Source organism: Crocodylus siamensis, chromosome 1 (genome assembly GCF_052110815.1).
Source record: "Crocodylus siamensis isolate JL-2025a chromosome 1, ASM5211081v1, whole genome shotgun sequence".
NCBI lineage: Eukaryota > Metazoa > Chordata > Crocodylia > Crocodylidae > Crocodylus > Crocodylus siamensis.
Window position 1 is genome coordinate 71,588,375 of NC_143395.1, and position 12,256 is coordinate 71,600,630.

General features: G+C 44.2%; 1 protein-coding gene across 2 annotated transcripts in view; it reads right to left on the bottom strand.

The window, feature by feature from the left end:
- The window catches only part of UBE2J1 (ubiquitin conjugating enzyme E2 J1), a 39,801-nt gene that overhangs the window by 8,516 nt on the left and 19,029 nt on the right, over positions 1-12,256 (bottom strand). For both annotated transcript variants that reach the window (XM_090036584.1, XM_090036575.1), the window contains exons 6-7: positions 10,901-11,030; positions 8,701-8,835 (exon numbers count right to left, since the gene is read on the bottom strand). In XM_090036584.1, coding sequence (XP_089892710.1) covers positions 8,701-8,835; positions 10,901-11,030 — 265 coding nt within the window. The remainder of the gene's footprint in view (positions 1-8,700; positions 8,836-10,900; positions 11,031-12,256) is intronic.

Genomic DNA, 12,256 nt, shown 5'->3' on the forward strand with positions numbered 1-12,256 from the left:
ATTCGCTGTTTTGGTTATCCATCAAAGTGCAAATGTTCCAGGTTGCAAAAATCATTGTCTTCTGATGATGTTTCAACCCCAGAGAAAGCGATCCCATGGGACACAGTTATCCAGCTGGGAGCAGGTAAGACAGCCTAGTTTAGGGCACCTTTTTTAGCCCATTCCCCATAAAGGAGGGAGCAGAGGGGATCCTGAACAGGACTTCTCAGTCATGGTAGCAGCTGCCAAATTTTACCCCTGCCTCAACCCAGGTGTAAGACAACTGTCAGGCTACTGCTGCCTGTAAACAGATTCACGGCTAGAGACTTCTAGATTCACTAATCCTGTCTCCATCACCACTCAGGCATTGCCACAGGGCTTTTGGAAGGTGGTACAGGAGAACGTGTTGTTTCCTGTGGTAGAAGCCTACATGTGACTTTGTTTAACATTACATGAGGAAGCTGATGCATAAAAATAGCAACCACACAGTCTTGACAAAGGTAGAGATCTGAGCCCAGTGGAAAGGGAGAACCCTAGATCAGCATTTCTCAGACTGTGGGTCATGACCAAAAGTGGGTTGTAAGAATATCTGAAAGGGTTGCAAGGAACTCTCCAGAAATCTGCCAAAGCACAGGTTTCCCCTTGCAAGCTGGCAATGTTCCTGCCTACAAGCCCTGCTTGGGACAATTGGAGGCAGCAGGCACACATGCATCTGTATTTACAGATGCACATAACCAGCATACAGCAAGGCCGGGTCATGGGAGCAGCCCCAGCCGCTGGATGCAGGTAAGGGCATGGGAGTAGGGGATGGAAGTCCAGGGGACTGCCCAGAGGATGGGCGTAGGGTGCTGTGGGGTAGGGTGCGTGCATGTCTGTGTGCACATGCATGCATGCACGCACACAGGAGACAGTGGCCAGATGCGGGGCTGCAGCAGGGTACGGGGAGTAGCAAGGAGAATGCAACTGGCCCTTCAGTGGGGGAAGGAGGTGAGGGCAGTCTTTTGCAGCAGGGAGCTGTGTGCCTGGGCGGGCAGCATGGGGCCAGTGTCCATACATGCAGGGGCCCACACTCACTACATGTGCTCCAACCCAAGCAGGATGGGGGCAGCTGGAGGAGCAAGGGGCTGTGGCTTTGGGGTGGGGGTCAAGACAAGCCAATCTTGGCAAATGGGTCCCAGAATGAAAAAGGTTGAGAACCACTGGCCCTTAATGACCTCTATCTTGATGCAAACTTCTTCTATCTTAACAATCACTGAGATCCTAACTTCTTCCATCTGATCCACCGTTGAGGACTGGGGGTTTGGACCGTGGTTTGTCTGGAACCTCCCCTCAGGTCTGTTCGCCATGGGTGACCCTGCCAGGAGTGAGAGACTCCAGACGACATAGGTCTGAGGATCATTGGGACACACAAGCCTCTCCACCACTACAAGGTCTCGGTCCAAGGAGAGGTTCAAAGTTTGCACTGTACATAAATAGGTACAAAAGTGTGATTAAAAGTGTGTTTATGGAGTACCTGTGCTAAAATCTGCCCCAGTTTCAAAACAGGAGGTAAAATGAATTAAGTCAATAGTATCCATTGTAATTTGCCTATATGCAAATTACTATAGTCATGTTTATTTCAAAGTTATTGTTTTCAAATTTGCCCCTCACTTCCATGTGCTCAGGGAAAGCAGGGTTTAACCATAAGGTGGGGGGGGGGGAACTACAGAGGGAAGAACTTGGGGCAGCAGTGGCTAAGGAGGCCGCCAGAACCCCCTCCCCCAGCCCCAGATTCATTTTCCCTCCTGTAGCAGTGGGAGATGCACAAATTCAAGGTAAGCCTCCAATAAATTAGATTCTATGCCTGGAATATTATAACAAATTTACAGGTTTTCCATACATAGAATCTAATTATTGGGTAAGTCATCTTATATTTAAGTAAATATGGTAATTATGTCTGACATTACATATATCCATTTCAGAAGACAGATTCAAAGAGCTAACACTATTTACAAGTAAAATTCACTCATACTTTCTGAAGATGAGGCTTCCAACTTTGGGCATTTACACACATACCTTTTTGTCCCACGACATAACAGAGATCCAGCAGGTCGGAGCAGACTTGATTAATCAAGTCTGCTCCGCACATGAGCCGACACATACTGCATTGCAATGCATGCAGTTATAAGTGCATCAATCTGCAGAAAACGGTGGTAGTGCACTTTTGAACTAAACCACCTTTGAGGTGTTTTGGTTCAAAAGCACACCACTGCCATCTTCTGAGCACTGATGCACATTTCACCACTTAACCAACTGCACGCACTGCAGCGCTGGGTACTTTTAAAAGCGCCCAGTGCTGCAGCGCAAACGTGTACAAATGCCTTTTAAGTCTTGGCACCAAAAATATTCAAGATTTAAGGCCAGCTGCATGATATTTACATATATTAAGGCCTCCTATGTGTTGGCTCTTTCCCAGCCCCTGCCTTACCCCCTCCAGTCCAGGTATGTCTTTGCAGGGCAGAACTTTAAGGCAGTATTTGTTGTGGCTTTTAGGGTTAGTAAAGTCTATTCTGGGGTATCAAGTTCCAGAAACTTCTTGGAAGTAGTAGAGGTGAAGGTTAAGGAAGTATCAAAACTCATAAAGGCAGGTGTTTGTACACATGTGACAGCACACAAGAAAACTAGAGAAACTGCCCAGGTAAACCAGTATGATTTCCTAATATGTCAGAAACATTTTTCATCTTACAGAGAGCAGAGAGGCCTTTAAAGATACACAGGTATAGGAGCAACCTGACTAGATACCTTTTTAATGTAGTACTGAGAAATACAGCATGGGGAATAATCAACCGAAATTTAACATGCACTCTTTCAGGATTGGTTCAGCAACATCTGCAATTTTTGGGACATCCAATCTGCAGGTAGGAGGTTGGGGTGCGGAAGAGTTGGTGACTGGGCTCTGGATATTGAATTTCATAGATTTCATAGACATTAGGGCTGGAAGGAACCTCAGATGATCATCAAGTCCAGCCCCCCGCCTGAAGGTCAGCATTAAATTGCTATGCCCTCCTAGCAAGTCACAATGTTGACTCGCTGGGAAAGTGCTTATTACACTTTTTTTGCCTGCAGCCCTCAGGAGACATCTGCAGTGATGTAAATATGGATAGCTGATAATGCACTGAGCTCTAACCCTTATGAAAGATTATTCCACACCTATCAGCTCCAGGATTAGGTATTTATTTTAGATTTATATCCTATCCTATCCAAAGGTCCGGAGCAAACAAACAGCCCACAGAGGGGATTCCCCAAACAACACTCCAGAACTGAGAATTCAGCTCCCTACCCTGTGCCAACTAGTAGAAACCGAGGACCTAGAAAAGAGCCAGCTAAACCTGCTACACTTAGATAAACTGCACAAACTTTACAAGGACTTGGTATCAGGTCAGATTTGCTCTTTTTATCCTCAAACTGCTGCACGAACTGGCATGGTTAAGTGTCAAACTGAGAACAACTTGGAAAAAAAAAAGAAAACCTGCACACAGTCGTGGCTTAAATCACTGCAGGGGGGGACCTTTTTGGTAGACATGCCACAGATCTGCCCTGCACCCTCCTTGAGTGGCACTCTGATCCCCTTCTCCTGCCCTATCTGGTGCTCTGCTTTCTGTTCCCAGACCTGTACTTCCCAACATATTTACTGCTATGCTTTCCTGCCCTGCCACTGTGCTGCCTATCCCCTTCCTGATCTGCTGCATGCCACACAGAGGATGCTAATGGCACTTGTGGCACCTATGCTGCAGGTCACCCACCCTTAACTTAAATTATGACTGCTTTAGCCAACAAGGGGGGACCTTCCCATCACCCCCACATATGTAGTCATGATCCTTGAAAAGAGAGGGCAAAATTAAGTCCCTAAAAATTAAGACCCTGGTCCTGCAAGCTCTTCGATTTGTGAAGAGCTTTCCCTCTATATATAGACCAACTGAGCAGGAGCCAAGTTTCATGAGGTTACTCATACATTCATTAGACCAGGGCTCCAGGTGCTCCCCACCTTCCCATCGCTGACAGGGGGATATTTCTATTAGCTTTAACATGATTTTTTTTAAGTGAGGGTAGCAAGATCAAGTCCTGAAATGCAGACTTTCACAACTCATTCTCCTTCTACTTAGCTTCTAGCCACCAATTCCTATTCCCCAAAAGACTGTGGCTCAGAAATACGGGCAGGTTTTCAAGCATATGTTCAATGAAGTAATACCAGCAAAGAGATGGACAATCTGATCCCTTAAAATATTAATCTACTTTTCACAGTTAGCAGTCCAGCATGCACAGAAATGGAAATGTTTACATAAGTGGAAAGCTTTATCACTTCGTGTTTTGACTGCTCTGAAAAAACTCAACTACGATTGTCGCATAAGCACTAATCTGTTGAATAAAAGTGACACTAAAAATGGGAATTACTGAAGTAATCTTTAATTTCTTTTCTTTTCCAATGAAAAATACTAACACTATGATGATTATTTCTATGGGTTCTAGGGTACTGATTTTAACTCAATACACTTAGGAGCTATTATCTGTGATGAAAACAATCAAACCAAATGGCTCATTATAAACCTAATCAACCTGCCAAAACTCCTTTTTGTGAAAAAAAAAAAAGCATGCTATTAGCATATTTGCATTTCCACATAACTTGGAAGTGCCCTACAAGATGCAACAGATGGTCTGATGCTTTTATTTTTTTAAACCAAATCTGAAGCACCAGCATGGCTGAAAAAAACAGCTTATCTGGGATTTGTCTACAATTTATCAGTGCATAGAATACATTTGCAGCAGTCAGGGGCAGTTGCCTAGTCCAACACCAGGCCTCAATCTACTTCCAAAATGGATGGGTTATATAAGCATTATACCTTGTGGCATTATAAACTGCACAATTTAAAAAATATTAAGAATTAATATTTTCATTTCTTTAGTCAAATTTATTGCAGAAGTCATAAAAACAGAAAGATATACCTGTTAGTTAACTAACTGAAAAGCTGCAAATCTAAGAACATTTTTTGACTCTGCACAAGAGCTCTGTGGTAAGAGACTGATACAATATGCAAAAGGACAAGAGTGGTATTCAGGTATGACATTTTTATTTCTCTCTAAGACTCGGGACAGAAGATATACACAAGCCAGTTTAAGTGATCAGAAACTGGTTTAAATCTGTAGCAGAACATAAGTTCAGTGCATATAAACTAGTTTCAAAATGGCCAAAACAAGTTTAAGATAAACCTGGTTGAATGTAGTATCCAACTCAACTGATTCGGGTCAAACCAGTTTATGGAACTTGTCCCACACCACTTCCTGGTTTAAGTTAAATCAGAGTCCGCCAGCATCCCAGTATGTTTTACAGCCCTGGGTTGAGCTGTCTGCTCTAGAGAGCGAGGCTGGCTCAGCCCCTCTCCACCCTAGCAAGAGCTCTGGCTAACTGAGGAGGTGGGGACTGCAGCATCTGCCTGGCTTCTCCCCTGCCCCACCCTCCCTTTGCTGCTTAAGCAGGGATCCCCGCCCTCTCCCACAGCAGAGACACCAGCCAGCATCTGGTAACAATCACACCACCCCAAATTCTAGCTAATGCTTGCCTCTCCCTCTCCAGCAGAGGCAGACAGAATAGTGTCTGCTTAGGGCTTTTTGAAGATAATCAACAGGTCAGCAGGTAAATGTCCCTCCATTCTTCCTTAAAAAGGCTTCACAAAAAGCCCTTTAAGAAGAGCTCGAACTAATGAGAGGCTTTGTTTTCTTGATGGGCTGATAAGCGTTGTGTTCTAGTAAGCTCCCTGCTGGCTTGCACTCAGTGTTCAACAGGGGGCAGAGAGAGGTGTGAGAAATGACCTGGTTTGCAGTGAATGCAGTGCCTGTCAGTTTGCAGTGGACAATATTAAGAAGCAAGGAGAGGAAGACTGAAAAGCTCAGTATCATCAACAGATCCATACAGTTCACACAAGTAGGGGCCCCACACCCTTTGCCTCAGAGCGGTAGCCAGGGGTCAGGCAATACTCCCTGCCCCTTGAGCAGCAAGCAGGGGGCTGGGGGAAGCCTGGCAAGGGCTGCTTCCTCTTCCCCTTCCAGGCACACCCTGACTAGGGACTGTGCAGGCCAGGTTGGGGGTTTAAGCCAATCATAATCATAGCATCCTGCCGGGGCCTGGCCAAACCCTCCCCCCCAGCTTAGCACTCTGGAAGGGAAGGGAGGTCTCGCTCTAGTGCCTCCCAGCTTCTAGCCTGAGCCACTGCAAGCATGTGCCTGTATTTTCTGAATCAAAAGTGAATGTTTATCCATTTGCAAATCAGTTCAATCTCTCTAGGTTAGAGTAACCTGCAAAGACTAAATCAATTCCAGCTTTGTATTTTTTAATGTCTGTCCCTAGCCCTTCACACAAATTATTGAAATTAATGATTGTTGCAATTCTGAAAGAAAATGTATAGCAAGTCAGTAAAGATGGAATGGAAAAGGAGAGAAAGGAAGGTTTTATATTTAAAGGCATGGGAATGGGAGTCAGAGCATACAACTCCTAAATTGCTCAGCTTGCCAGACACATCTGGACAAACCACTTATGTCTATATTTTAAAAAATGGCTTCTAAGATATCTGGCACACTTTGCTTTTTGTTTCATGGTATTCCCTTACCTTGCTTCATCTATATCAAATCTTAGCCCTTCCTCCCTTAAATTTCCAGTTAAGAGAGAGACATTCATATCAGTTACACTATGAAAAAATTTGTAAGGGACATCCTGTGGTACCTTCACATTAAACAGACAACTAAGATCCAAATCTTTTCCTCAATATCCAACTGAAATAAACAAGTTACTTCTTGGGAAGCAGAATCTCTCTTACCAGATTGTGCTCCACAATGACTACTCTTGCCTGAGGGACGCAGCAATCTCTCTGGCATTGGCATGTGTGCCTGTGTTCAGATAGTGGATTGATGGATCTGTAGAGTCATGGATTCATTAAGACCAGAGCTCACCACTCTGCAAAATCAAGTTGGGAACCCCATGCAACTCATCCCCTTCCCACCCATCAAGAATCATATTGGTTTTACTGTATTTAGAGTCTTGCAAGCAATTGCTGAATTGACAAATACAAAAAAAGGCACTGATGACTATATTTTTAATTAAATAATAGGCATGTGTTTTTGATTGTGAGCTCAGTACCTGCGAGTCAGGAAGAAATACCACTTGAGCAAGAGCGTGGGTTATTGGGATGGTCAATGGAAAAGTAGATTTCTATAAACATTATAAAAATACCAGGGTTTCCCACACCCTGTAGATAGAGAGTGGGGAGAAAAGAGCAGAGTTGCAGATCTCTAGGTTCTGGGCCCCAGTTACAGGTAGGGAAATGATGTTGGTGTCTTCTACAAAGAAATTCCTGCCCTTTGGGCAGGGGGCTGGACCCAATGATCTTACAAAGTCCCTTCCAGCCCTAATGTCTATAAACTGAAATGAATTTGTAGAGGGAAGTAAACAGCATTTTTTTAAATTCTATTTTGGCCATATTGTTTCTGAGATCACGCCAAAGACTTTGCTCAGGTAGATTGTGCAAAACAAACCAACAAAAAAAACCTAAGCTACAGAAAACATTCCCTGCCCCAAAACGTTTATGCAACCTAAGATATCACTCAGACAGGCAGGGATACAAAACAGAAAAAGGAAAAGAGACATCCAAGCTGCAGAGCATCATTTAGCAATTATCAGTATGGAACTGATCATTAAAAACATACACACCTGGACCAAGTTGTCCAAGGTTAAGGCCAATAAGTAAGAGAGGCAACGCAAGAATAGAGCCCAGAGGGACTGGAAGAGAGGAACAGGAGAAGCTGCCAAGCTAGTAGAGTGAAGACCTATAAATGTCACAGAAGCTGATAAAAAGTGGGTATTGAGGAGAAAGTGACAACTGCCTTTTGAAGGCAGCAAAAGGCTGAAGAGGATGGAATACAGGCATTAAGGCTTATATGCTAGAAAAGACTTGAACAGAGTCACTCAAGCCAAATCAGAATAAGTACAAGCAGCATCAGCAAATCACACAGCTATTGTGGAAAGTTTTTTAAAATTGCCTTGTAGAGACTAGAATTCAAGGTTAGCTAACAAACAGTACATAACAAGTTTTCAAGATTCCCAATTGCCAAGTTCAGGTCTCCCCACCAGCAGATTCTAAATATCACAACTTGAGTTCTAACCTAGACAAGGCAAGTTATATTGGACATTACAGAGAAGGAGAAAGGATAGTGATTGGAAGCAGGCATGTTAAGACCAAGGAAAAGAGATGGAGTATAAACACAGGGAGGTAAAAGTTGGAAAGAGGTAGATGGACAGGGGAAAGACAGAAGAACTGGAGAAGAATGACAGTGTCAGTGACAAAGAACTACTAATTTTTAGTAAAATAATTAAAATTATTTAGGACTAAGTATTTTTGTTTTTAAAAACTGCAGCATGCAACTACCCAGAATTCTTTCCTAATACCTCTTTTGCTGACTATTGTTTGGTCAAATTTTAAGAATTTACTAACCAAACTTCATTTATTTGTGCATCTCTGTGGAATACATAGCTTATATAAAATTACATAATCTCAAACAAAGTCTCTTGTCAGCTAAAGTACTACCTAGGTATGTCTAAAAAAAATTTTAAAAAAAAGACGCTTCATTTTCAGAGACTGTGGTTTCCACTTACATATGCATTCACGTCTAACAATAATAACTGAACACAAACCATACCATAGCACTGGTGGCGAGATCCTGGAAAGCTCTATCTATATTGTCCTGTGTGGGTTCAGGTAGTGTGGCAGAATGGTTCAAACCTGATGTGTTTGAAGATTCAGCAATAGACTTTTTGGATGAACTGACTTCCGCCTAAAGAAATACAAATGTACATTTCAAATGAGTGATCAAAATAGTTAAAAAAGACAATACTACTTTAGAACATCTGTTTAAACATCTGCAGTGTGTGACTTTGACAATAGAGAGTCATGCAAATTGTGTTTAAACTATGTACAGTATTTTTCAAAACTTGTTGATGAGTTGTAACTCTCAAATTTATACAAGGGGAAAGCCCACTGATAAACAAAACCTAACATTTTAAAGATGGGTCTAATTTTTCTTTATACTGTTTTTTGCATAATGTTGCGTGTTATCATCCATAAAAGGAAAAAGAGTGGAAGGGCAGGGGGGAGACCCTCAAAAACCTGAAAATGTTATTGCAAATAAATACTAACTTTTTTAAACATCATATTCCTTACTGGGTCTTACTGATTCTGACAGGTTAGATGAGCACTAGCTGCTCGTGTACAGATTTATTGATGCATTACACACATATAGGCTTTCTATTAAATTTAGGCTCCCATATTTTTTATTTCTCACTTCTCGGGAAGAGCAGTTTCCATGCCAGATTTCAATCTTCCCATGTACAGTCTTCTCAAGCTGTTCAAAAAAAGCTTGCAATATTTTGGGATGGAAAAAAGTATATGCTTAACTCCCTCTATAAGAAAGAAAGAAAGAAAAAAAAGCGTTGCCCAAACTTGCTTTAACACACATTTTTGGGCAGACACTTATCTAGACAGAAAACAGGGATTGGAATGAATACAGTTATACAAACTTTACTATAGTAGTTACTCCAGCCATCAGTGTAACTGAATGAAAGCCAGTGCTTGGACTGCACAACACATTAGTTGTTTTTATTTTCCCCAGAGACAGTACACTATCTAGAGGTGCGCTGATACATCAGTCCAATATTGCATCGGCACTGATATAAAGAAAATTGGCTGTACTGGAAATCGGCCTGATGAGGCCAATAATTTGGCCTATAACTAAATGCCTGCACTGTGGCTGCGTGCATGCACAGCACACAGTCTGCGTGCAAGTACAGGCATTTATCGGCTAAACAGGAACATAGCCCGGCAGTGTGGAGAGCTGCGTGCAGCTGGTGAATTCATTGTGGAGGAAGGGGATGGGAGGGAGGGAAGGGGTGTGGGAGGTGGAGATCAATGCCCCCCCATGGTGACAGAGGGAATAGGGCAGGGGCAGGTGCTGCCCAGCTGGGGTGGGACGGGGTGCAGGACATTGCTGTGGCTCGTCTGGGGGGGAAGGGGTCTGCCCCCTGGAGCTATGTAGGGTGGGGCAGGCAGGCTGCAGCTGGGACTGCGCTAGGCCCTTCTTGGCAGGGGCTGGGCTCAGGGCAGGTGCGCTGGGATGGGGGGATGGGGGCTGCAGCCACCACAAGTTTTGCCATAGCCCCTCCAACCCCCCACTATTGCTGCTACCTGCCTGGCACAACCCCACCTCCACCCATGCACCAGGAAGAGCTGGGGCTGCACCAGGCAGGCATTGGCAGCGCTGGGAGGGGGGGCTATAGTGATATTTGGGGTGGCTGCAGCTTCCCCTGTACCCCCCTCCTGCCACCCAACCCCAAGACCAGCCCCTGCCAAGAGGAACCCCAGCTCCAGCCTACTTGCCTGACCCCACACAGATCTGGGGGCACAGCACCCCACCCCCATGTCCTCCTGGGGTGTGCACTCAGCAGAAGCCACCTCCCCTCCCCCCACAAGCCATGTCTTCATCCCATGCCCCACCCACCCACTCCCTCCCTCACCGCAGGGGGGTGTTGATCTGCCCCCACTCCTCCATGCCCCTCCCCTTCCACCACAACAGCTGGATGCACCTGTATTGGAAATCAGATTGGTACTGGCAGATGTGCCCCCTTAAAATCAGCTATCAGTATCAGCCCCCAAAATGTCTATCAGTGCACCCCTAGCACTATCTGTGGTAGTTGCTCCCTCTTCTACAAATAGATCTTTACAGAAATACAAGACAATGTATTGCTACATGAAAACATGAGCCTGCTTTTCATGTTTTTGTTTCCTCATAGCAATACATCACACTAAAATTAAAGCAATAACAAAAATACCAATAGCTATTCTACCTTGAAGCTAATTTGTCTGGCAAGTTCCTTAGCCTCTTTGTCAGCTTGGCTTGAAGAGCTTTCTGATGTTAATGGTAGCAGGGCTTCCTTCATGGATACACCACATGCCTCACAGCAGAAATCTTGTGACCTGGTGATAAGTAAAATTAGTCTTTAATTGACATTTTCTTACCTGCTATGCCCCACTTTCATAGACATTAGGGCTGGAAGGGACCTGGGAAGATCATCGATCCAGCCCCCCCACCCAAAAGGGCAGAAAGTCAGCTGGGGTCATAGGATCCCAGCAAGATAAGCACCCAATTGGCTCTTGAAGGTGTTCAATGTAGGTGCTTGAACCACTTCCTATGGCAGGGTATTCCAGACCTTGGGGCCTTGGACAGTAAAGAAATTCTTCCTTATGTCCAGCCTGAAATGGTCTTGTAGTAGTTTACAACCTCATCATCCCTTGGGGCACTCTGGTGAACAAACGTTTCCACAGATCCTGGTGGTCACCCCTGATAAACTTATAGGTGGCCATCAGGTCACCCCTGAGCCTGCCCTTTTCCAGGCTAAAGAGCCCCATGGCTTTCAGCCTGTCATCGTAAGGTCTGTTTCCCTGACCTCTGATTATGCACGTGGCTCTTCTCTGGACTCTCTCAAGCTTCTCCACATCCTTTTTGAATTGTGGAGCCCAAAACTGGATGCTGTACTCCAACTGGAGCCTCACCAAGGCCAAGTACAAGGGGAGAATGACGTCCCGGGATTTGCTTGATGACGTCCCAGGATTTGTATCTGGCAGTCCATACTTTAGAATTTTCCATGCTCAATCATTTTGCATTTAATGACATACCTTCTTGGAACCAAAGAAGAGTTTTCTACTCTACCTTCATACTGAAACACTTATGAATTGATCCACCTCACTCTTTCATTACGTTCCACTCCCAAAAGGGGCTCTGAGAGCTATTAGCGATAGGGCTGTGCGAAACGGCACCGTTCCGTTTCACCTTGAGTTTCAAGGTTTTGATGGAACTGTATTTTGAATTTAATTTCGATTCGAAACAGCTGTTCTATTTTGCTTTGTCGAAACAGTAAGGCTGTTTTGATGTTTCACTAGATCAGCCGAGGATGGGGAAGTCAGTCCCAGTCCAGACTAGCCTCATTTTGTTTCGAGGTTGTTTTGACACCCTTTGTTTCATTTTGATTTTGCTGTTTCAACCTCAAAAATGAGTCAAAATAGTGTCAAAAAGAAATGGCCGGTAAAATTTCACACAGCCCTACTACTGAACACCATCTGCTATGGCCCCTGTGCATGACAAAACTTTTAAGGAAATAAACCTCTAAACCGTGCGCTTTTGTAAGCTGTTCAGTGATACCTTA